This window comes from Curcuma longa, chromosome 16 (assembly GCF_044706935.1).
Source record: "Curcuma longa cultivar G26 ecotype Majalengka, Jawa Barat chromosome 16, ITB_CL_G26_1.1, whole genome shotgun sequence".
NCBI lineage: Eukaryota > Viridiplantae > Streptophyta > Magnoliopsida > Zingiberales > Zingiberaceae > Curcuma > Curcuma longa.
In genome coordinates, this window is record NC_133876.1 from 1,196,700 (window position 1) to 1,223,910 (window position 27,211).

The following is a 27,211-nucleotide window of genomic DNA, read 5'->3' on the forward strand; positions in this document are numbered from 1 at the left end:
TGTTTGTCCCTTCCGTTTCCTCGCTTCTCTCCTTCTTGTTCGAAGAGGAAAGACAAATTGAGGTCGAGGAGTAGAACTTGAGGCGAAAGAAAAGGGATATGGAGATCGGTGGCGGCAACTCCCTGCCGGGAATCGGTCCGGCGGCGAAGAAGCGGAAGGTGTGTTACTTTTACGACCCGGAGATCGGGAACTATTACTACGGGCAGGGGCATCCGATGAAGCCGCACCGGATGCGGATGACCCACGCACTGCTGGCCCAGTACGGCCTCCTCGGCCACATGCAGGTGTACAAGCCCAACCCTGCCCGCGAGCGCGACCTCTGCCGTTTCCACGCCGACGACTACGTCACTTTCCTACGCTCCGTCACCCCCGAGACTCAACAGGAGCAGATCCGCGCCCTCAAGCGCTTCAATGTCGGCGAGGACTGCCCCGTCTTCGACGGCCTTTACTCCTTTTGTCAGGCCTACGCTGGCGGCTCAGTTGGTGGCGCTGTCAAACTCAACCATGGGCACGACATTGCCATCAACTGGGCTGGCGGCCTTCACCATGCCAAGAAATGCGAGGCCTCAGGTTTCTGCTACGTCAACGACATCGTGCTAGCCATCCTCGAGCTCCTCAAGCGCCATGAGGTGCGTCCATTTTTCTGTAGGTTCCGACTCCGAGGTTTTCTTTTCTTCGTTTTTATTTTTGCATCTCTTGGGTTCTTTATAACTTTAGGATTTTGTTTGCAGTTTGATTACGAGAAAGGCAGACTATCTGATTGACTGTAAATGAAGGAGAAATATTGATAATGATCCTTAGAATAATATTGTTTTTGGATAGTTTTTTGTTCCATTTTTTTTCCACCACCCTCTTTTTGTTTCTTGGACTTGATTCTCCAAATTTTTGATATCTCAACTTTGTTGGATAGAAAAAAGGAAAAAAACACACAAAGAACTCAAATCATGATGGATTGTATCTAAAGGAATAATAATGTTAGGTTGTTAACACTCATGGCGCTATAGCTAGAGGTTGCACCTGTTCCTATGTATTGCTAGTAGATTTTGAAGATCTTTCAACAATGAACATAGTGGTGGCAAAATTATCAAATAGTTATTCATTAACACTTCAATTCATACTGCTACAAGGAGGTAACTGAGGAACTTTGTTTCTCTTATAGGATGACATGCCAGGTCCTCAAGTCAGATTGGGACTATTATGAGTTTCTTAGCTGCATTAGATTTAGAACTTACTTCTAGATATATTTGCTTTATAACTATTCTGAACTAGCATGATATTTCTTTGTGTTGTTAGAGCAATAACAGTTCCCTGATTCATATGCAAAGATGGCTTTCACCTTACAGATTGCTTTTTGAGTTGTTAAGCTTCAGTAGCATGCAGATGTAAATTGATGGTCACCAAAATGTAACTATAATGGCATTCATGTCTAGTATTATTGAATCACCTTTACAAGTGTCATCTTAGTGAACATGTTCGGAAGTGTTTCGGATCACTAGAGGGGGAGGGGGTGAATAGCACACCGCACACCTGCAAATAAAGTGTTTTTTCTCTTGCTAACTACTTAGCAAGGACACGATTGTTTACTTGGTTCACAACCCTCAGGTTGCTACTCCAAGGCTTATGTGCAGAGGCATCTATCCACTATCCTTCTCCCTTCGGTAACATGCCGGAGGTGGAAAAACCTCTTACACCAGTTGACTAAATAAAAAAGAAAGAAAGCTTTTAAATAGTGAAAGACAGAAGGTATTCAGTATGTGTGTTGTATTGAACAAGAGCTCCTTGCCTCTCTTTTATAGAGTCTTGTTTGGTCGACCGAAATTCGTTGACGTAGCAGGCCTATCTGATTCACGAGACAATCTTCACTCATCCTTTTGCTGACGTGGCATCCTTCCGGTTACTCATATTCCATTCCGGTTGATTGGAACTTGGTCAGCTTCGAATAACTTGTTTTGGGTCGCTAGTTACGTGTCATCCGGTCACCTAATCTTGCACTCTAGTCGCTCGATCCCTATGTTCGGTCACCCGATCCAACTCCAACGATAACCTGCCAAATGGATAAAGGATATACACTGTGCATGAGTCGATGAAATCGACTGATTCGGTCTATCATGTCTTCTGGTCGATCAAAAACCTTGTTCTGGTCGCCCAAACCTTCCGACTTAGTCGACTATATCTGAGTCCACCTATGGTTGAGTCTACCCTTGTATCGAATACAAGTTACTCAACTCATCTCACCAACTTATTTTGTGCAGGCTTCTTCTCGGCTTCTTGTCCCTTGGATGCTCACTCCTTGTGTCATCCTTCTCACTCCATTAGAGTATCTACCTGTAGTTTGTCGTACCATGGATATAACGAGTATGTCGTCTCTCTTCCCGTGTCATTTTTCTCGCTCGCTTGTGTCTTCTGTCAAGGTTTTGTTGTCTCCGATGTTCTTCATCCTTTCTGGTCCCGTAGGTATCCCTTACCACCCTTCACCGTACTCAATTAGATCCAGAGCCATCGGGTATTTATGTGTTCTCCTGAGTCTTTGCACACTTAGACACCCATATCAGTAATACTAACAAGGTCTAATTTAAACTAATTTGACAGCACATCAAAACAATCGTGGTTCAAATCACTTGGGGTTCAAAGATCTCCCCCTTAACTACTAGGGGTACTAACACTTAGAAGTTAGGATATTACTTTCCTTTCTTTTTTTTCATGCAATAGTTATATTATTCTAGGACATTTGTATACAATTTGGATGTATCAAATACTGTGTAAAGTGAGATTGTATACATGTCCCCACATAAATGGTATTTTAGGTTACTGAGAGTGAATAATCTGAAGTTCTATTAACATATCATCATTTGTCTATTCCATTTTTGGACTAACCCTATATTTCAACTCAATGCTGACATGACTTCCTATTGGAACTCTATGCTTGGCCCTTAAGATTTTTTCACTGCCTTATCGGATCTGAGAAAAATCAATCCTGAATCCAATTTTTGTATCATGATCTTGTTATATTTAACTTCAAATTTTGCTAGATATTTTAAGCTAAGCTGCAAGTTTTCTTTACATCTATAAGACTCTTTTGCTTATTTACCTATTTTTAAAAGAAAATACTGCTGTTAAGATGCATGTTCTCTTGTATATCTGTATAGGAACACACACACAATTCACATATAGAGAATCAGATGCATGCATGAATAAATTATAAACATATTTACACAAGCATCAGTTCCATCAAAAAGCATATTTGTTTCTTCCTTTGAGTTACCTTTGGAATTTAAAAAATACAGTAAATGTGGCTTCTATTGACCTGACTATTTTTTTATCAGTTGATCTTGTTCAAGCATACAGTAATTGTCCCATCTATTGACCTGCCTATTTTGATTTGATGAAAAATTGAATGCTGTTTGATGATTGTATATATATGTATCTAAATCCTCAGAAGTGGAATCTTAGGCTGCATTTATTTTGGACAACTTTCCTGGTTTCCTATATTCTTTTCTAATAAATTATTCTTTTCTGTAAATGTGTTTGATCATAATTTTTCAAGAAAATGAGTACAATCAAAATAATAAATAAGTAGTTTTTTCTTTACCTTTTTAGGGAGATCAATCATTCTGTTAAAATAAATATTTCTTATTTCATATAGAGATTGAAAGGATGGTGACAAATATATCCCTTTTCACATTTCATTTTTTGGATTTTAATTTTTCTTTTGGGAAAGGAAAATTAGGTAAATTTTCTGGAAATAAACATAGCCGTAGAATTTCCTGCAACGACATCTCAAAATTTTGACCTAGAGGGAGCCTAAACGTTCACTTAAGTATAATGCACTATTTCCATTCTATGAGATTGATTTGAGTGATTTAACAATGGTCATTAGTTTGTTTCAGTGTTCTTTCCTAATGTCTTATATTTTTGTTGTATAACCATCAATTTTATGCACTCATCTACAGCGTGTATTATATGTGGACATTGATATTCACCATGGAGATGGTGTGGAGGAGGCATTCTATTCCACAGACAGAGTCATGACAGTTTCATTTCATAAATTTGGAGACTACTTTCCTGGAACAGGAGACATACGTGATATTGGATATGGGAAAGGGAAATACTACTCACTCAATGTCCCATTAGATGATGGGATAGATGATGAGAGCTATCAATCTCTCTTCAAACCTATCATGGGAAAAGTTATGGAAGTTTACCAACCTGGCGCCGTGGTACTTCAGTGTGGTGCTGACTCATTATCCGGAGACAGGTTGGGATGTTTTAACCTTTCCATCAAAGGTCATGCTGAATGTGTGAAATACATGAGATCTTTCAATGTACCACTATTGTTACTTGGTGGCGGTGGATATACTATCAGGAATGTTGCTCGGTGTTGGTGCTATGAGGTATTGTGCTAAATCCCTCTCTTTCAGTAAATTGCCGAATCATCTAGCACCTTTTACCTGATTCACATGTTTCGATCACTGAACTGTGAATTTTATAACATTTTCTAGAAACAGCATATATACTATTTTATTGTTGTTCCATTTTGCTTACTGCTGCTTATTTATATCAATGCACATAATCTTGTAGGAAGTCTTTTTAAAGATTATTCAGTGTTTTCAGCATTGTAAGTGTAAGGTTCTTGTTGCTTGTAATTGTACTTTCACTAACATTGTGTATTTGATGGATCCATTCTAAAACGCCTGATAATAGTTGCTTTCATGGACAAAGCAATCTCTTGTTAATGTAGGTTAACAAGCTCAAGTTAACTTCCTCATCTCTAGGTGTACTTTATTTGCCTTGTGCTATATCAATCCCATCTCATTGGTACTAGTTTAACTCGTTCTAACTTTGTTCCATCTCACTTGAGCAGACTGGAGTTGCCCTTGGGTTAGAAATCGATGACAAGATGCCTCAAAATGAATACTACGAGTATTTTGGACCGGATTATACTCTTCATGTTGCACCAAGTAATATGGAAAACAAAAATTCGTATCAGCAATTGGATGATATTAGATCAAGGCTTCTAGACAATCTCTCAAGGATTCAACATGCTCCTAGTGTCCAGTTTCAAGAACGACCTCCTGATACAGAGATTCCTGAGGTACTTTTCACTTAATGGATTGTTGTGGTTTTGAAGGTTACATTATCTTTGAGCTGATTTTATGATACTTCTCTTATTATGGTTGAAGTTTTTTTGGTACCTCACTATAACTTTACATGTAATCCTGGTAAGAGATAATGAGCATGTCTTGTAAAAAAACAAATAGATTGGTCATTGGAAAAATCATGAAAAAGTTTCTCTTGTCTGTAAGATAATGCTTTTTAATTATTAGCTCATCTTCTGATTCTTATTAATTGTAGAAAAAAATACATGCAAGCTATGATGATGATGATCATCATCATCATCATCTGTGATTGTTCCATCGATTTGAGGATGGTTGTATGAATCACTCCTCAATGAGCTCTTTGCAATACCATATCATCATTCGTCATCAAGCATTTGAATAGGTGTAAGGCTATATCACTAGTAACGTTCAAATAATTTATTTTTATTGTTTATCAGTTTACTTTCACTTTGCTCTACCTTTTACACTTTCCACTCTGATAGTTTCAAATATAACCATAGAATCTATTGTCACCTTTGGACATATCCATACCATGTCAACCTAATTTCTTGTATTTTATAAATCTTTGGAGTTGTATCTAGTTGCTTCCAAATAATAGTTTTTTTGATAAATAAATTGTCTATTTAGCATTTTCATCTCTAATAATTAAGATTTTATATGTCTTTTGAAAATTAATAAAAAAAATTGATTCGATGAGCATTTCCTGTGTTAGCTGTGACCATAAATCAAAAGTGACATTGACTTTTGTGAGGTTAATCAGATATCACAGTGTCATGTTTTAACATTTTCTACTGATGGCATTGTTCGGAACTTCCACTTTTAGTTTTAGTTGTTTTTCAGTTGTTTTTTTTTTTTTGACTATTTGTTTGTTTCAAGTTGTGTTTAGTAAATATTCGCATGCGTCTATGGCACTAGAGGATACTTGGCTGCTTCACCTGTGGAATACATTGTTGATTCCACTTTATGTAAAGCTGGCTGTATCCATAAGCATGTTGTCAAGGAAAAGATGATATTGGATCTGAATACAATAATAGTAAATTGATCTTTTAACCGTGTGAAGGTCAAGGTCAAATGAGTTGTTTTCTTTACACCAAGCATTAACATGGAATGTGTTTTCACCAGTAGTTGTGCCACTTCCTGAATGAATATGAAATCCAAGAATTGTTCTGAACCTGATACCCACTACTATACCCCTGTAATCCACTACTTTTGAATAAATATCAAATATGAGGCAATGCACCTTTCTTTGGAACCACTTTACTATCTCTTTGGATACATTGATACAAACATAATATCATGTTTCTTATTGAGGACTTGTTGGATTGATAAGTACATGTAAGAGATAAGCATGGGAATTATATGGTTTGCTGTTTAAGAGAGTAATTACTTTGATGATATCCAGCCTGATGAAGATCATGCAGATCCAGATGAAAGGCATGATCCTGCTTCAGACATGGAGGTTGATGACTCCAAGCATCCAGATGAGTCAGCAAGGTAGTTATTTTATCATTTCTTCAGCTTCTTTTCTTCATCGGACCACTTTATGCATTCTCCTGGCTGGCGTTTGATTGCAGAAAACCTTTTCCTAGTAATATCCAGAATGTGAGAATCAAGAAGGAAAACAAGGAAGGTGAAGTAAAATACCAGGTATGTTATTCTGATATGTTTCCCTTTCACTGTTTAACAAATGAAAGTATATCTTTGGTATACAGAAAATTTATTAATGATTTATTTTGCTGTTTTCTGGTACCTTAGTTGAAGGGCTCTGAGCATTTTCTGGTAGCTTAGTTGAAGGGCTGTGAGCATTTTCTGGATTTAATCACAAATTTCTTGGTCCTCTTTGCCTTTGTTGATTTTCAGGAAGATCAAAAAATTGCAGATCATTTGAAAGCTGTAGAAGCTGTTGTTGAAGAATTCTCTGGCTTCAAGGTAGCATGTATATCCGATGCATAGCGGCTTCTAATCATAGACAATTTGCTGGAAGTCTCATTCGTTTTTGTTTTTGGTTGTTGCATAGTAGGCTTCTGATGTTGGATCCATGGCGATAGATGAACCCAGGAGTATAAAGATGGAAATGGAGAGTCAGAGTAAGTTGTCCGATGCACTAGAAAGCGCAGGCAAACACCAGTTATAGTTTTGACTTGGCATGGACAGTTTTAGTTAGCGCGGAAGATCACCCGCACTATTTCATGCTGGTGCTGCAGATTTGGAAGCCCAGTCTGGTGTTTAAGATATCCATCTACTAATGTGATTCTGGCATTACTTATACTGTCAAATTGAAACATTAAGTTTGAACTATTCATTTACCAATGTGATTCTGTTATTGTACAGTCAAATTGAAATATTATGCTGAGACCATCACAATTTTGGTCCAAAATTATTTTGAGTCTTTTGATTGGTAAATACTTATAAGCCCTTTGCATGTTTGATCTGAAGTGCTGATTCGGTCTTCATTTGCCCAATTAGATGCTTTGAATTGCTCTTTGCTTGTATCAACTGAAGTGTTAAGTCGGTCTTGAATTTAACTTTTATTTTTCATCTTAATATATCCATCTTCTTTTTAAGTTTTTAGGCAAAATACTTAATGACATTAAAGATGATAAATTCATGTCCATTTGCTATCATTGCAATTTTTTTAAATTTCCTCCTAAGTCTCTCTCTCTATATATATTTAAAAAAATTAAAGTTTCTGAGGCAAAAATGTTTAATAATATAAAGGTCTCTGAATGATATCGAATATGGTCGCACTGATAGTCTTCAATTGATTTATGTTATAATTTTGACTAGAATTGCTAAATTTATATAGCAATTTTGGTCAAATTGCTATATGGATAATCAAAAGTAATCGTTATTTTGAGATGTTTGATTACTTTAAAAGCATAGATTATAATGAGTTTTAAAGAAAAAATTTACCATATAATAATTTTGACCAAACTACTTCATAGTCATTTTGAATCCTTTGATCATTTAGTAAACATAGGTGGTTTAGAGTTTATCATTATACTCAATTTTAAATTTTAAATAAAAAATAGCCATATAATAGTTATAGTTTTTATTAAATGTGCTAGCAAAATTATTAAATTTTTATTTACATTTTATTTAATAAAATCCTAAATTTATAGATTTTGTATCATTATAATTTTTTTGCTTTTTAATATTTTTAAATTTATCTTTTTAATTATATTTTTTATTTGTTAATTTATAAGATGAAGTAGCAACAATAATCAAGTTTTATTTCATTAGTTAGAGTTGACTAAGCCTTTACACTATTAGATTCTATCTCCTATTATATCATTATTTATATTTAAATAAATTTTATCTTAGTTTATCATTGCTAACTAAGTCTTCTTTAGTCTTTCTTGTTTAATGTGTATATTTGTCATAGTTTTATATTGCTTAATTGAAATACTTATTCATCATCTAAATATATATTTACATCATTTTATATTTTCTTAAATATATTTTTTAAAGTTTTTTTATAATAGGCACAACCTTGATTTTCTCTCTAATATTCTCATTTTTTATCGTGTTTATCTTTGTATATCTACATATCTATTTTAATATTTTCATCTCTGAGACTCTTCTTCTGTTCGTGTGCTCAAGTAATAATTCAACATTCAATTTCATATAATATAATAAGTATAATTATTATTTTATCTAGTATGTTTTAAACATACTTTATAATCATAAAAAAAATTATAAGAGGCAGAATAGTTTTTAAAAATTTATGATACAATTTATATGGCTTTTTATCTCTATTACTTTTTAAGAAAATTATATATATTTTTTGACATTATAGTAGTTATTTTAACTAAAACTACTACGTGCTTGATTGATTATTTGAAATGATTTTTTAAAGTGGATTTATGGAAGAGCACTTTGAATTGAACTCTTTAGAAAAAGAAAAGAGTGTACTTTTACGTTCTACATTGACTTTTGTCCTTTATATCTTATTCATTTTAGGATCGATGGTGTGGTTAAAGAAGTATAGTTGAATTGGTTATGACGGAGCAAAATTGCAGAAGAGATCAAGGATTCGAATCAACGAAGCCAAGATAATATCCCCTTCTATTGTGGTTAACTGTAACTTTTCGATTTACCTCTTCACATATAGTCATAAATATGCCCGCTTTTGTCAATGCAAAGGAAAGATAAACATTAGCACTTAATAGTCTTTTGTGTTTGCAAACATAATAGATATGCAATGAAAACAAGATATGAATGCAATACACATTGCTAATAATGAAAATTTATATGGTTAAGACATCCTAGTCCTACACAATGCTTTACAAAGTCGTTATTCGAGTCATTCTTCAAAATCTACTAACAATCTACTTTAAGAAGGGAAAAAAACTTCGTACAACAATCTTCTCTTACAAGATATTATAAGAATGATAGTAAAAGAAAATACCGAAAAGCTTATAGAATATGAGCCTTTGCTTGATCTAGAACCCTTGCGATTATCTAGCTTTGGCTCTTTTGCCATAGCAGTATCTCAATCAATTTTATACAGGACTATCAAACAAATGGATTATTAATATACATGATCATTATATTTATTTCATGAAAAAATTATTGCAATGTAATTATTTTGTATATATTGATTTCTCTCATCTTTCCTTATGACAAAAGATGATAAGGCTCACCCTAGCTAAGCGCCTCTCATGTCGGTCTCATAGTGATTTGAAGAGAGGTAAATCACAACGATTTGAAGGTAAATCACCTCTTTAGGTGGGAGGGATTTTATTCCCCAAGGAATTGATTTGATCGTTGTTCTCTTGTGGCAATATATCACTTGAGTACCAACTTAGTTATGTTTGCGGGGCATTTCTCTCTTTTTTCCTTTCTTTATGAAAAACACTCAAATTCATTCGTGATAGAACATTATTATGTTTTTTATTTATAGGCAGATAGAGGACCGATATATATATAACTTTTTTATTTTCATGCATCGATTATAATTATTATTATTATTTACTTTCGTTCAACTAATAATAATTATTTAGATGAGTTACATTTGATTAGTAAATTCAATTGCATGAAATTACTTTAGTTTTAATTTCTTTTGTTATCTTTTAAGGCTAATTATTTAGTAATATAGAAATAATAATCATCTAATATTCTTCCACGTGACCTAAAAATTAGATGAAATTAAAATTTAAAATATAAGTATGATGCATTATAACTTTAACCATAAAAAACTCATCCTCTTAAAGCATCACAATTACTTTAATATAATAGAATAATACAGATTATAATGATTGTATATTATATCATATACTTCCTTCTATATATAACAAATACCATCATCCTATTATATTAGGCCTATAAATGAACATAAAATTTCATAATGGTTTACAATAATATTTCTAGATAATTTATGTTATAACATAGTAATGTGCACATCATAATTAAAAATTGTATATCATAAACATATAAGTGAGTTCAAAGTGTCAATTTAAGCTCCCAGGGCATAGCTGAGTTGGTTACGACAGAGTAGAGTTACAGAAAAGGATAAGGGTTCGAATCTCGGCGAAGTCAAGACAATACCCTCCTCTGTCGTGGTCAACTGCAGCAATTGCAGTTTCTCGATTTACTTCCTTACAGATAGTGGTGGAATCGATCGTATGGTCATCACTGGGGTGGTAGAATCCATTTGTTTTCGTTCTATATCATTTTTTAGACATTACATAAGACTAAATTTGTCTCTTTTCTGAATTGAAGAAATTCTAATAAAATATTTTTTTTCATATTAAATCTCTTTAGAATTCTTTCAATATAAGTTTTTTAGACAACCCCAATAATCTTAATGATCTATCATAAAATATTTCAATTTTAATCACACAGGATGCCTCACCTATATTTTTCATTTCAAAATTCTTTAAGAAAAAATATTTTATCTTATGCAACATATCCAAATTATTAGTAGCAAACAAGATATCAGAAACATGTAGGGAAAAATATATAATTTTGCTCCCACTAATCTTTCGGTACATGATCAATAATATTTTCTTCAAAATCAAAAAATATAATGGTATCATTAAACTTAATATACCATTATTTGAAAGCATATTTAAGTCCATATGTTGATTTCTTAAGTTTACACTAGACGACCTTTGAATTAATTCACAGCTCCAAGGAGTTAACTCACAACTTCAAAGCCTGTTTCTTTGACAACCATCGAATAGCCCAAAGTGTTGATAGCTTAATATCTTTAACCATCCAATTTTTGCACTTGCTATGTGAGAGTCATTCATTGCCACACTATAGAGAGATATTAAAATGAGCGAGTCAATATGCTGTGTCGTAAAGTTCATGACATCAAAAGTGAGGTCCCAAGACTAAATGACCCCCCAAGACTATGACCACACATGCATCCCCAAAACATCAGACAATTAAGGTCCTTCAAGATTCAAGAAATCTAGGAAATCCCTCTTATTGTCCCATTATGAGTGATAGCTCACTCGAGTGTTTCTCCCATAACTAAAATGCATTGGAAGTTCCCAAAGAAACTAAGGTACTAATCCAATATAATGAATGGTAACTTTTCTCAGATATTTCAACTCTAGAAATTAAGTTTAAAACGTATACAAATGTACTAGATTAATACAACTGCAGCATAATCCAGAACAACAAATAAAGAGCTATGCTCTAAGAGTGCTAGCAAGTATGATCTTGACATTGACATAACTCATATACTGATGCACCAGGTGGTAGTCGTCATGAACTCTCTCTAGCATCTGCTCAATGAAAATACATTTTAAAAATAGTGAAACATTTAAAATTCAAATTAGCTCTCTCTTCTTAATTAGTACAAGAGTAAGTTAGAAAAAAAAATCGATTTCTTACCGATAAGATGGATGCTAAAGCATCATCATCATCCACGCCAGTATGAAGTGGTGAATCTCTTGCCGTCATACACTTATGCCAAGTGTAAGGAAAATAAGTGTATCTGCACAAATTAAATTGTCAATCATTTAAATTATGAATAAAAAATATTACTCAAATAATTAAAGAAATATTACTTTATTTATTTATATATACCTCTTAATGAGAATCAGATTTCATTGATTATGTGGCCAAACTTCCACAGTATCATCCAAAATTAACACGTCGGACTTAAAAGAAGTGACTCGATTTAAATTTTTTACTAATAAGTCACGATCATTTATGCTTGTATCCTTGAGATGATCCTACCGAAGAATAGAGTGTCTATGAGGTCTAATAGCTTAGCCATCACAGCTACATATATCAAGTCCCCATAGTGACGATGTGTAAATCAAATAATTCTCTCGCCTACAATTAGGATTGAGTATTCAGTTAAAACCGAATCGAACCAAATTAATCAAAATTGAATCGAATCAAATTTTTTTAAACTAACCGAACCGATTGAATTTTTAAATAAAAATTGAATAAACTGAATCGATAAAATAGCGATCAATTCAATTTTCCACCGAATTAATCAAAATAACTAAAATTTTTAAATATTATAAAAAATTTATCAATTAGTTAGGGATTTATAAATTTACTAACTTAAAATTTTATAAATTATTTTTTTATTTTGATTAATTTAGTTTATTTGATTTATTTGGTTTAACCGAATAAGAAATTTTAAAACCGAAACTAAAACCAAATTAACCGAATTAATCAATTTTTTAAAAAATTAATTAAAATTCTAAAATAACTGAATTAAATTTTTAAATTCAGTCAGTTTGATCAGTTTATTCAATTTAATTAAATTTTTACTCATCCCTACCTACCTACAATGAAAAACAAACGAAATAAGTACACTAGAGCATAGTTAAATACAATAGAGCATATTATAGAAGCAGAAAAGGTAAAACTAAAACTAGATTAGATTAATATAAAACATGTAATATCATAAATTTATATAAACACCATAAACAAATTAAGAAAAAAAATCCTACTATACTAATTACTAATCTAGACCAATGAACCAAATCACAACAGAAAAGAAAAGTTGAAAAAAAAATAAGTCACGATCATTTATGCTTGTAAACCCTACCAATGCTTGTATGAATGAAGTGAATTAAAAATATAAACCCTACCAATGATTTGTAAATCCTAGATTGATAAACAAAATCAACTCATGCAGAATGATGATGTTAAATAGAATAATAACATGTGCAATACCAAACTGTAAGTAGTCATTACCTTGCAAAGAAATTCTCTGATTCCAAGTCTAAGTTTCGTCCAAACACCAAGACTCTTGACGCAGAAAAGATCACAGTCTGCCTTGTCCTGCTGCATACTCAATTTTTTTCCTCAAAACTCATCTATTAGGGAGATCCACTCGATTAAACTAATGCAAAACCATTAAAGTATTTAATTATTTAACAAAATCGACAAACAAAATAATAAAATGCGAGATAGATTACCTGGATGGAGTCTAGGAGAGTGAGATCCAAATCTAAATCCAACGCCAATTTAGGCCTAGAAATAGGCAAGTCTACTTGTTGCTTTTTGGTAGCGTTGTCTACGATGCTAGGCTCATCGGCGATGCGCTTGCATCGACTGATTCCTCTATTTTCATACGATCCATCTATGAATTTTGATTAAATCAAATAAATCGATTGAATTTAAAAATTCAGTTTAATTATTTTATAATTTTAATTATTTTTCTAAAAAATCGGTTAATTTGATTAATTCGGTTCAGTTTCAATTTTAAAAATTTTTTTATTCGGTTAAATCGAATAAACCAAATTAATCAAAATTAAAAAAAATAATTTATAAAATTTTAAATTAGTAAACTTATAAATTTTTTATAATATTAAAAAAAATCAGTTATTTCAATCGAAAATAGAATTAATCAATATTTTATCCGTTCAATATATTTGATTTTTATTTGAAAATTCGATCAGTTTAGTTAGTTTAAAAAAATTGATTCGATTCAATTTTGATTAATTCGATTTGATTCAGTTCGATTTTAATCAAATACTCCACCCTAGATCTACCGGGTGTTTTGATGTCGGATGAAAGCAGCAGGGTCGTCATGATAATCAATGAGGTGATGAGGAGGAGAATTTAGAACTGGAGAGAGGGAGTGGAGAGGTGAAATTGAGGTGATGAGAGGATAATTTGGAACAGGAGACAGGGAGTGGAGATGTGAAATTGGCCGGGTGCATGTGTTGAAGAAAAAAAATTAACTATTTATAAATGATTAAATATAACGTAATAAATATCTATCTTTTTCAAAATTGGTGGGTGCGTGTGTTGAAGAATAAAAAAATAAATTATTTATAAATAAATAAATATAACATAATAAATATTTCATATTTTAAAAAAAAAAATAAATGAATAACGTAATAAAAATAATAAATAAATAAATTCATATTACTCGTATGAAATTTAACTTTGCAAGATAATAAATAAATTCCCTGCGCTAAGCCATCATGCTCAATATAACGAAAAATTATTTATTGATTTGAATAGTAGAAGTTGCATAAAGCTCAAAGTAGACAGAAATTGACATATATGATCAAACTGAATAATGATTTGAGAGCACTATATTATACAAAAGAAATGATAGACTATATAAAAATGCAACATAAAATCTTAGTATGACACACATTGCATAGAGATGGGACCCAGGTTTTATGTGTGTCATATTGAAATTTTATGCTGCATTTTCATGTAATCTATAGTTGCTCTTCATACAATAATGAACCAGGTTTAGTCACGTGCGAACAGAATGGCGACATCGTGGCATCGTTGCAACCCTACTCTCATCTGTTTTCTTCCCTCCCTCCTGGACTTCCGATTTGGTCACCCGCGAAAACAGATGTAGAAGCTCTTCTCCAAATTCATGGAGTTTTTCAGCTCCCGAAAGTTGGTCGGCGTCGACAAGGTCGGTAATCGCTACTTCACCCGCGCGGAGGAGATTGACGGGATCGGTAAATCAACCATGTGTCTCCCCTGTTTGTTCCTCGGCCTCCTCTTGGCTTTGCTCATCATGATGGACTCTTGGAGTCAATGGCTTGCTGTTTCTGTACCTAGGATATATCCGTTGTGTTTTAGTAATTTGATTGGGATTTGACTGAAGGGTTTTTGTTTACAAAATGCTAATATTAGGTTCTTTAGATATGAAATTCAGTACAGTCAGATCAAAGAGAGAATTTTGTTAGATGAGGCCGTTCAATTTGATCACTCCCGAGATGTAACACACAAATGAAAGAAAATAAAACGAATATAATCCTCATTTTGATAGTTTTTTAGTCTGCATGATGGATGAAGAGATTAAGAAAATGACAAATATAGGGACTTTAGTAGATAGCCCTCTTTCGAACATAGAGATAGTAATAGTAAGTTACACTGCTGCAGGAAACCACCCGTGTATATTAAGCTCCCAGTGACTAGCGAGGAATCTAGTTACTTATCTGTATTATCCTACTAAATGAAAGAAATGTGGTTTCCACAGGACTAGTCTATGATTGACTCTATACTCCGGTTAAACCAATTTTGTATTGTAAGAGAAATTTTGAGGAGTTGGAGTGATCAGAAGATCATAATTCATATTCAAAAGTCAGAGATGCATTTGGTTGTTTCCCATTTCCTCCTTTTACCGATGAGGTGAATGCATAATAGATGATAAGAAATTGAAGTTCCGATGCATATGGAATATGAATTATGCATATTGGAATATGAATTCAAAAGTCAGAATTATGACTGCAGCATAATCGAGAACAACAAATAAAGAGTTATGCTCTAAGAGTACTAGCAAGTATGCTCTTAACATCGACATGACTCATATACTGATGCACCAAGTGATAGTCGTCATAAACTTTCTTTAGCATCTGCTCAATGAAAATACATTTTAAAAATAGTGAAGCATTTAAAATTCAAATTAGCTCTCTCTTAATTAGTACAAAAGTAAGTTAGAAAAAAAAATCGATTTCTTACCGATAAGATGGATGCTAAAGCATCATCATCATCATCCACGCTAGTATGAAGTAGTGAATCTCTTGCCGCCATACACTTATGCCAAGTGTAAAGAAAATAAGTGTATATATACAAATTAAATTGTCAATCATTTAAATTATGAATAAAAAATATTACTTAAATAATTAAAGAAATATTACTTTATTTATTTATATATACCTCTTAATGAGAATCAGATTTCATTGATTATGTGGCCAAACTTCCACAGTATCATCCAAAATTAATATGTCGGACTAAAAAGAAATGACTCGATTTAAATTTTTTACTAATAAGCCACGATCATTTATGCTTGTATCCTCTCTTGAGATGATCCTACCCAAGAATAGAGTGTCTGTGGAGTCTAATAGCTCAGCCATCACAGCTACATATATCAAGTTCCTATAATGACGATGTGTAAATCAAATAATTCTCTCGCCTACAATTAGGACTGAGTATTCGGTTAAAATCGAACCAAACCAAATTAATCAAAATCGAATTGAACCAAATTTTTTTTAACCAACCGAACCGACTGAATTTTAAAATAAAAACTGAATAAACTGAATCGATAAAATAGCGATCAATTCAATTTTTCACCGAATTAATCAAAATAACTAAATTTTTTAAATATTATAAAAAATTTATCAATTAGTTAAGGATTTATAAATTTTCTAACTTAAAATTTTATAATTATTTTTTATTTTGATTAACTTAGTTTATTTGATTTATTCGATTTAACCGAATAAGAAATTTTAAAATCGAAACTGAACCGAATTAATCGAATTAATCAATTTTTTTAGAAAAATAATCAAAATTCTAAAATAACTTAATTGAATTTTTAAATTTAATCAATTTGATTAGTTTATTCAATTTAATCAAATTTTTACTCATCCCTATTTACAATGAAAAACAAACGAAAGGATTAACGTTAAGTACACTAGAGAATAGTTAAGTACAATAGAGCTAGAGGAAGAAAAAACAAAACTAAAACTAGATTAATTAATATAAAACATGCAATATTATAAATTTATATAAACACCATAAACAAATTAAGAAAAAAACCCTACTATACTAATTACTAATCTAGACCAATGAACCAAATCACAATAGAAAAAAAAACTGAAAAAATTAATGATTATATGAAAGGAGCAAATTAAAAATATAAATCTTACCAAGGAAATTAAATCCTAAATCCTAGATTGATAAACAAAATCAGCTCATGAAGAATGATGATGTCTAACAGAATCTAAAAGAATTACGTAGTCATTACTTTACAAAGGAATTCTATGATGGTCTAAGTTTCGTTCAAAATCCAAGACTCTTGACATAGAAAAGATCACAGTCTGCCTTGTCTTGCTGCATACTCAGTTTTTCCCTCAAAACTCGTCTATCAACAAGATCCACTCGATTAAACTGATGCAAAACCGTTAAAGCATTTAATTATTTAACAAAATTGACAAACAAAATCATAAAATGCAAGATGGATTACCTGGATGGAGTCTAGGAGAGTGAGATCCAAATCTAAAACCAACGCCATTTTAGGCATAGAAATATAGGCAAGTCTACTCGTTGCTTTTTGGTAGCGTTGTCTACGACGCTGGACTCATTGGCAATGCGCTTGCGTCGCTTGATTCCTCTGTTTTCATCCGATCCACCGGATGTTTTGATGTCGGATGCAAGCAGCAGGGTCGTCATGATAATCAATGAGGTGATGAGGAGGAGAATTTCGAACTGAAGAGAGGGAGTGGAAAGGTGGAGTTGAGGTGGAGAGGAGAATTTGTTAACTAGTGACAGGGAGTGGAGACGTGAAGTTGGTGTGTGTTTAGAGGTGAAAAAAAATCGGTTAAATCGAATAAATCGACCGAATTTAAAAATTCAATTCAATTATTTTAAAATTTTGATTATTTTTTCTTAAAAAATTAGTTAATTCGGTTCGATTTCGATTTTAAAATTTCTTATTCGGTTAAACCGAATAAACTGAAATAATCAAAATTAAAAAAATAATTTTTAAATTTTTAAAATTTTAAATAAGTAAATTTATAAATCTTTAAGTAATTGGTAAAATTTTTATAATATTTAAAAATTTTAGTTATTTCAATTAATTTGATCAAAAATCAAATTAATCGATATTTTATTTGTTTGATTTGTTTAATTTTTATTTAAAAATTTGATTGGTTTGATTAGTTAAAAAAATTAATTCGATTCAATTTTAATCAAATACTAATCTTATAGGTGTGTTGAAGAAAAAAAATGAGCTATTTATAAATGAATAAATATAACGTAATAAATATTTCATGCTTTAAAATAAATAAATAAATAACGTAATAAAAATAATAAATAAATAAATTCATATTACTCTTATGAAATATAACTTTGCAAGATAATAAACAAATGCCATGCGCTAAGCCACCATACTCAATATAACGAAAAATTATTTATTGATTTGAATAGTAGAAGTTGCACAAAGCTCAAAGATTAATATAGATAGTCAAACCGAATAATGATTTGAGAGCACTATTTCTCTTCTGCTTTGCTCATACAATAATGAACCGGGTTTAGTCACGTGTTTTGCTTAAGGGCGGGGTTAATTTGGATGGGAATTTTGCCGAACAGAATGGCGGCATAGTTGCAACCCTGCTCTCATCTGTTTTCTTCCCTCCCTCTCGGGATTCCGATTTGGTCCCCGAAAGCAGATGTCGAAGCTGCTTGTTCATGGTCCACTAACAGCCGGGCTTGTGCAGATGCGGGCAAGCTGGGGGCGGACGAGTGGTACTTCTTCAGCTTCGGCGACCGCAAGTACGCGACCGGATCGCGGACGAACCGCGCGACCAAGTCGGGCTACTGGAAGGCCACGGGGAAGGACCGAGAGGTCAGTGACCCGACGACGGGCGACGCGGTGGGGATGAGGAAGACGCTGGTGTTCTACAGAGGAAGAGCCCCCAACGGGGCGAAGACGAATTGGGTGATGCATGAGCTCAAACTGGAGATGCCTCGATCTCCATCGAAGGTACGTACGCTGCATTACGCCAGTAGAAACATGTTCTTGTGATTAATTGGTTGCTGAATGATCAGTTCATGTGGCAGGAGGACTGGGTTATGTGTAGAGTTTTTGAGAAGAGAAAAGGAGAAAGAGATCAAGTGAAGGAGCCAACCTTTTTATATTAAGAAAAGGGGGAGCACGTAGCTTGGTTTAAGGGGTAACTTGGTAATTTTGTGGTATTGGGAAGTTGAAACAAACTTTTGGGTACTGCATGTAAATAAAATCATGGATGGGGACTGAGCGCAGATGTATGTTTCGGTTTGGAGAGTTTTCTCCAAATTACCGTTATTTGTAATATATATATATATATATATATAAGTAAATAAATAATTGGATACGAGTAAGTTTAGTTGGATTGGGCTTTTCTAATTTGTAGTGCTATAAATATTTTGAAGGGGCCCAAAAAGAATTGTTGAATTGGATTGGTAAGCTAAGATTATGGCATGGGAAGCAACAAATGAACTCCTTAAGTTAAGTTTAGAGATGGGATCGAGTTATTATCCTACAAGGGTGTACAATGGCATACACTTAGGTGCAGGGATGACGGAGGCAAGAATTGGGTGAAAGGTGTATGTTTAAGGCGTGTCGTTGCCTCTCATTCGTCCTCCATTCATTATCCCTACTTCTCTTGCATTACAAAATTGATTGGCTCCCTCCTTACTTAGGTGGGTGGATGATCTAACCTATGTGAGCAAGGGAAACATTCGAAAGCATATTTCCAACAAAACTCCTTCAATGCTTAATTGAGGAAGAAGGCATGAACAAAATTTAGAAAGAGTAAAAGGTTCGCAAACTTTAATATTTATAAGAGAGATAGCTACGGAGACCATACTTATGATTTCTTGAAAAATTCTGATATGTTATACATTATAGCTATCAATTTTACAGCAATTGTCATTCAATCATAGTATCTCGATCGTTATGAGGCCAAGATCAGGATGTGGAGTTATGCAAGTAGATGATCATTCCAATGACTATTCAACTTAGGTGATCCGATAGATACATTTTGGATGTATCTTGCCTAAGTCCAAGCCATTGGAACTAGGAGTTTGGAATGAGGAACTTGGTCTAAATTATTATAACATACTCAAATATTAATTAAAATTATTTTAACATTAATAAAAAATAAGTGAATATTCAAAAAACTACTTCAATATCATGTCTAACTTGAACAACGTTAATTAAATACTATTGAAGTAATTTTGATCAAAATTACTAGAACAACTTGTCCAAAACTTTTTGACTATAAAATATCCTCTTGACGATAATGGAAATAAGGAGCACAACTTGAATTTTTACTATGATTTTATTGAGAAATATATGAATTAGATTAATTAAATATTTAATTAATTTTACATGGTAGTTTTTAAATTAATTACTTATATAATTATAATCTTTTGTATAAGTTTTGAGCCTTTAATGAAATGCAATGACAAAACTAATCAAACCTTTTTCTAAAAAAATATAATAATATTTATTTCCACTTTCTTTTTTTTTAGAGTTCAGCGGACACTTAAACTTGCTTTTTTTTTTATTCTTATGAATCATAAACAAATGCGTTAATCCTTACTAATGTGAATTAATTTTAAAAAGCAGAAAAATAATCAACAATAAAATTGGATTTCAATACTTTTCAGTTTAATTTGTTCAATAGTTCTAAATAATTAAAGTTCATAACAGCATACTAATTTAACATTTTATATTTCATAGTAAAATATTATAATAGATGCTATTAAAACCAGAGATTCTTGAATGCTAATTCAACCAAACACATTAAAACTTAAATTAAAACCCCAAAGAATCAATATGGCATCAATTCCAATTAACTCAATTTTGAAGAAAAAAATCAATTCAAACAAATTAAATGAACATCGATCTCCTGAACACACACAAGAACTAAAGATGCCTTTCAGTGCAAAGCCAAAAAAAAAATCCATATGCTTAAGCATTAAGCTTGAAGAACACATATACAAGCTTGAAGAATCAAAAGTTTCATCTGGAAACCACTTGTGACTTTTAAAATTTTTAATATTAGAATTTTATAACTTTAATTGGTATTTGTGGCAGTAACACCGCCCCAAAACTATCAGTATGGCATCAATTCAATTTACATAGTAATTCCAATTAACTCAATATTAAAGAAAAAAATCAATTCAAACAAATTAAATGAACATCGATCTCCTGAACACATACCAGAACTAAAGATGCCGTTCAGTGCAATGCCAAAAAAAATTATCCTTAAGCATTAATAAGAACACATATACAAGCTTGATGAATCAAAAGTTTCATCTGGAAACCACTTGTGCTATCAGAGTTGTAAAATTTTTAATATTATAATTTTATAACTTTTATTGGTATTTGTGACAATAGAACCTAACACCATATTATTTAGAGCAAAAATAATACTGTCACATAATTTTTAAACCTTCAAATCTTCCTACAAAGTCTTTCAGATCTACTTTACTATCGTTAGACCAATCAACAGCTAGTGGATTACATGCTTTGGAGTTAAAGTGCAGCATGAAAATACTTACCTCATTTGGAATAAAACAAAGAATCTCACATACGTTGGCAAGTGCATCTATCCTTTAAAAGGAAATTAAAGATGCTTCCTCCAATCACTTCCATTAAGGCATCATTAGGGCACTTATTAAATATTCCCTGAGTCCTTAGCTTCTTCCTTTCGAAAAATAATTAAAATAAAAACCCTAAATTTATGCTTAAAAAAGATGATTTACACGTTACAAACCTTAATTCTTTTCGGCTAAAACAAGTAAAAGACAGAAACTGAATCACCGTGTTAAGCATAACAGTTGATGAGATCTACAAAGAAACCCCCACATGTTTACACCTGCAAAATTAGGAACAACCTAAAAGAAACTTGGGGAAAAAATATATACAAAAAAGAAAAACACTTCAACATATCAAGTAGAAGATCAACGTAGTAAAAGAAACACAAATAGCCAGTTCATAGGAGTAGAATCCAGATGAAATAAAAGCACAGAACATGTTTTTTTTTTAAGTATTAAATCACTGTATGGTTCGGCATAGTTGGATTAAATAGTAGGGTTTCCCAAGAGGATGGGGTAGACAAGTTAACGGACACCAAAACCCTAGAAATAGCTAGGGTTTGTGGTGGGTGACAGATAGAGAAGTGAGCACACATAGCTTCAAGCATGGCTCCCTCTTCATGCAAGAAAAGCACCATGTGTGCTCACTCTCTTCTGTCAACCTCCATTAATCCACCCCAATACCTTAATAAAACCACACACCATGCTCCAACACACTGCATGGCGAGTAAGCTGTAGTGTTGCTGTGGAGAGCAAGGTAAGGAATGCCACTGTTTATATAGAGGGAGAGGAGAGAGGGAGGAGCTTTGTTTTTCCTAGCTTTTCCTTTTTTTAGTTTATTTTATATAATCGCACCTAAATTATTATTTAATGCTCTCATGGACTGTTGGTCTGTTGCTATCCTAATCCTATCAATATCTCAACACAGACCGATGCACTGTATGATTCGAAAAACTCAAACGATCTGCCGACCTCTCCCTCCCACCAATCGCTTCTGGAAACGTGCACACACGTATATGAACTTTATTTTGGAAGTCTTGCTGCACTCGCGACTTTGACGACTCCAATCTACTTTAATTAATTTTCTGCGTCGAAATATATTTTCATTTACTTTTCTAAATAAATGATGTTTAGTGTGGAGTCTGTCCAACTTAATGGATGAGATTTGTTGGTCTTGTTTGATTATATTATACGGCTAGAGATCATATATCAGATACAGTACTGCGGCGCAAAAGCTGAAGGATATATTCCTCCTTTTCGAATAAGAAATATATCCCTGACTCATGCATGCTTACTTTAAAGGAGGAAAATTAACAATGATAACGAGAACCTTTTGTTTTCCCTTTATAGGGTTTTATATGTTACTCAATCTAATCTTAGATCACTTCCATCATCACATTCACTCTTATCTATAATCAAAGTGTTCATGCACAGCCCAACTTGATCTTTGAGATGTAGATGATGATCTTCCCTTATTCACCTATCAATATGCAACTTATGTACATTTAGAAATATAGGTGATGGGTTACGACGTAGCAAATTTGTAGAAGAGGACAAGGGTTTGAATCCTGGCGAAGCCAGGCAATACCCTCCTGCGTTGTAACTAATTGCACTTTCTCAATTTACCTCCTCACAGATGGTCGTGGCCCGTGGGGCCGCTAAGGTGGCGGATCCACCTTTTACAGAAGAGAAATAGACTTTTAAAATATTCATCCTATTTAAATTTCAAATTCTAATTTTTTTTTTCTAAGCTTGTAGAGTATGGTCCATGCATGCATTCTCGTTCTTGATGAAATTAATACCGATTTCAGTTGCCATGCACTGCATGATCTTTTGTAAGTAGGAGAAGAAGGATCATAATTCGATTGCGTATTAGTTTTGATTCATAAAACATAATAATAAAATAAATTTTTATAGAATAATTTTCACGATCATAAAAAATATTCATTCATATGTGCTAGCTGCCCATCAATTAATCTTCTTTAATTTATTCCCTCGAGCTAATTATATTGACCCACGGGTCTCTAACTAGGCCATCCAAATAATTTACTAAATTTGTTCATTGATTACGTATGGTGCGGCGGAACCAAAACTTTCGGCCGCAAGTTGTGGTCGCCTCCAAAAGGGAAAAGTTTTAACCCTCCAAAACGGGCCCAACAAGGCCTTTTTTTCCGCTGTCCCTGAATCTCCTCCTTCGTCTCATCTGCGCATGCACCCGAATCTATTGCCTATGCACGTCCACGTGTCGCAACCCCATAGCCGCATAATCCCATACAGATCGAGCATTGCTCTGCTCGCTCTTGTCGTATTTATGCTATTGCCACCTTGTCGTTTTGTGCATCTAAACTATTAATTAATTCCCCCTCTGGCAAATTAAATTCACGTACCATTCGATTGAATATCGTTAAATTTGTCCTTGGAACATAATTGAGTTGTTTATAATGAAGCAGATTTATAGAAAAGAGTAAGTGTTCGAATATCGGCGAAGTCTAATAATATTCTTCTCTATCATGATCAATTGTAGTTTCTCGATTTATTTTTTTACAAATGATATCGTGAAGTCGACCGTGTAGGACTGCTGGAGTGGCGGATTCCATACTTTTACAGAAAATTATCTCTGTTCATTTGCAAGCTGATCCGGCGAAGATAATTCCTGGGACGTGGAAACACGTGGCATGGTGACGTGGGGAAGGAGTAAAACCCGGAGTAGACACGGGGCAATATCCTCATGAGATCAGGAGGAGGGTAAGAAAAACCGACCTCCCCAAGAGACGAGCTCATCCTTCAGTACAGTGGGGGGAAGACCTCTTTACAAAACGCCCAGACCCCCTCTCTTACCGACGTCAGCACTTAATAATCTAGCGAAACACCGACCTCAGACTAGAGGACAGCACACACCTCGTACCCAAGGGGAACTCTTGGCTCATATTTATAAATTATAACCCCTCAATAATGATACGCCTTTTAGAATCCGACCGCATTACCAGGTTGGATTTCCTTCTCTAAACCCCATACTAAGTTCGATCCTTTACAAAACCCCATGTCAGACCTCACTAAGAGGTCGGCACAAGGTTCAAAACACAAGTCGAGCTCCTCTAGACCTCGGTGCATAGACCCCCATTCCTCCCAACCTCCATAGTACCACATTGAGCTCAGATAAACCTCTCCAGAAGGTTATCACGGACCACAACGCTCAGAACATGGTGAATAATAAGCCCCGTCCTCTCACAATGAGCTCAGAATTGTATCAATACCACGTGCCGTCCTCATGACATGGTCCTAGCAGCACCAGCCGACCTCATGACTAGGTCCTGGCACCTCATGTCTACCTCATGACAGGGTCCTGGCATCACATGCCTACCTCATGACATAGGTCCTGGCAGCACCAGCCGACCTCATGACAGGGTCCTGACATCACATGCCTACCTCATGACCTGGTCCTCGCATCACCTCCCTCAGCTACGACTCCCACAAGGAGCTCGGGGTATACCTAGTTCAGCTTATCAGCCTGCCTAAGCTTACCATCTACCTGCGCAGCACAACCGCACCTACCAACCAGCCATTCCCGACCTCAGGTTATGGAGTAGATATCAGCGGATCGCCATGCTGACCTTTTCATCAAGTTCAGCAACTTATCGACGAGAGTTGGATCATAGACCAAGTCCCCCTACTGAGTCCTGCATAATCCCAACCATCCAAAGAAGATAACCCACATTGTTAGACCGTCAGATATGTGGAATCTGTCATACGGACGATCCGATGATCCCGCCCTCATCGCCAATTACAAGCGCTGAGATCCGAGGATATCGCTCCCTCCACCCCTATATAAACCCCGCAGGTATGACAATTGAAGATCTTGAATTCTCTCTATACATTTTTTACCACCTCTACTTCTTCTTCTGATTTGAGCGTCGGAGTGGCCACGCCGGGATCCCCGGCGCCTCGCTAATCCGTGCGTTCTGTGTTCACTTCTTCAGACCCTTCTCGTCGACGTGGGGCAGCAGGTTGACGCGGCCCGATATTGTCTGGTGGTGTGGCTATCGTCGGCAAGGAGATTAAAGAAAATATTTATGAACAATTAGACAATATTTTATATATATTTATATATATATATATATATATATATATATATATATATATATATATATATATATATATATATATATATATATATATATATATATATATATAATATTCTTTGTTCGGGCCAAAGTCAAAGAACCGGCGTCATGTGTATCTTTCTTGGCGATAAGATAAGGTTGATAGCAACTTAAACAATACGGTAGTGAAGTCCACAGAAGCATCTGGCAAGATAATAATTAAAGAGGAACCCTTTTTTTTTTCTTTATGGCATGTGTGTGTACGTCCACATTCACTTTGTCAGTTGTGGCGTGTCTTTTAGTGCTGGGGTTGTTGATTCGATCGATGTTGGATGGGCTTTCCGAAATAGGAAAGAGGGTCGATGATTCACCTTCTCACACCATCTGTAGTGAACAATTAATATTTGAGCTCTTTTGTCATGAATTGTAATTGTTAATTGATTCTTTAAATGAACTTATTAATGATGAAGACTAACAGTGCTAAAGCATTTACATGCATCCATTTGAAATTTTATAAGAAGTGGAATTCATCATCCCATGTCAGCAGTTTCACATGATCAATCATTAAAATAAATCAAAAAAATTCAATTAAATAAATTTTTTTACTAAGGGTGCTAGGCCTCCTAGATAAACAATGTAAATTTACGACATAATTTACACATTAATTTAAAAGTATTATTATTATTTTTGAGTGCTTTACTGGCACTATACCTAGGACTCGATTAAGTTGATTGAGAGCAAAGACAAGGCAAGCAATAGGAGCTAACCAAAAGAGTTAGTTGATTGAATTATGTCATGCGGGACACAAATAGGTAGGGTAGCTCAATTAAGCCAGACAAGACAAGACAAGCCAAACACAATGAGTCAATTAGTTATGTCAAGCTAAGCAACCCGAGTAGACTGACTAGACAATGCTCGTTAGTAGGACGTCTAAACGGCTAAAACAATTTTTGTTGTTGTTGTTACTTTACGTTGATACTTTGAAATTTGTGCTTTTCTCTAAGTGTTTTGATGGGTTTATATATAGAATCATCACTGCCATCGTGTGTGAAAATCTCATTTTAAAATTGTTTGAACCATAGATTCTTAACTCGATTTAGATCATAGCTAGATTCACTTTGGAAGTCCATGATGACTATACTCAATTTTGAAATTTATCAAATGGAGCAATGCCTATTGGACACTTGGTCATTCAAAGAATCAAGGGGAACTCGTCTAGGAGAAGCTATTGATCTCGTAGATAACTCAATTATGTGCATTGTGTTCCTCAGGATTGACCTTACTCGTTGCAAGACAAAAGAATGACCATTTGAAATTTCACTATGATCCATGAAAGATCAATTCTCATCACCATGATACAAGGAGAAAGAAATTTATTTAAACTGATAAGAACAGATACCGCACTTGATCTTAGCCAAAAGGCTGAGAAAGGTACTACCTTTTTATAAC

The 27,211-nt window shown here is 33.9% G+C and overlaps 2 protein-coding genes and 1 pseudogene across 3 annotated transcripts; 2 read left to right on the forward strand and 1 right to left on the reverse strand.

The window, feature by feature from the left end:
• On the forward strand, positions 1-7,471 carry LOC141847353 (histone deacetylase 1-like). Of its 2 annotated transcripts, none has more exons than XM_074735381.1 (7): positions 1-629; positions 3,951-4,391; positions 4,862-5,092; positions 6,520-6,611; positions 6,692-6,764; positions 6,978-7,046; positions 7,138-7,471. In XM_074735381.1, the coding sequence occupies exons 1-7, from the start codon at positions 99-101 to the stop codon at positions 7,249-7,251; spliced, it is 1,551 nt and encodes a 516-aa protein (XP_074591482.1). In that variant the 5' UTR covers positions 1-98; the 3' UTR covers positions 7,252-7,471. The 2 variants fall into 2 exon arrangements, with proteins under 2 accessions (XP_074591482.1, XP_074591483.1); XM_074735382.1 differs by having other exon boundaries at positions 7,135-7,271.
• A 7,472-nt stretch (positions 7,472-14,943) lies between these two features.
• Positions 14,944-19,217, forward strand: LOC141847534 (protein CUP-SHAPED COTYLEDON 3-like). Its single transcript, XM_074735590.1, has 3 exons — positions 14,944-15,031; positions 18,794-19,059; positions 19,125-19,217. The coding sequence occupies exons 1-3, from the start codon at positions 14,944-14,946 to the stop codon at positions 19,215-19,217; spliced, it is 447 nt and encodes a 148-aa protein (XP_074591691.1).
• Positions 19,218-26,990: 7,773 nt separating this feature from the next.
• On the reverse strand, positions 26,991-27,197 carry LOC141848145 (U2 spliceosomal RNA; annotated as a pseudogene).
• Between the last annotated feature and the right edge of the window lie 14 nt (positions 27,198-27,211).

Excerpts from the sequence above, each read along its gene's own strand:
- LOC141847353 (XM_074735381.1), top strand. The coding sequence starts at position 99 with ATGGAGATCGGTGGCGGCAACTCCCTGCCGGGAATCGGTCCGGCGGCG. Across the intron at positions 630-3,950 it reads AGCTCCTCAAGCGCCATGAG|CGTGTATTATATGTGGACAT; the intron begins GTGCGTCCATTT and ends ACTCATCTACAG. Across the intron at positions 7,047-7,137 it reads AAGAATTCTCTGGCTTCAAG|GCTTCTGATGTTGGATCCAT; the intron begins GTAGCATGTATA and ends GTTGCATAGTAG.
- LOC141847534 (XM_074735590.1), top strand. The coding sequence starts at position 14,944 with ATGGAGTTTTTCAGCTCCCGAAAGTTGGTCGGCGTCGACAAGGTCGGT. Across the intron at positions 15,032-18,793 it reads GGAGGAGATTGACGGGATCG|ATGCGGGCAAGCTGGGGGCG; the intron begins GTAAATCAACCA and ends GGGCTTGTGCAG. Across the intron at positions 19,060-19,124 it reads TGCCTCGATCTCCATCGAAG|TTCATGTGGCAGGAGGACTG; the intron begins GTACGTACGCTG and ends CTGAATGATCAG.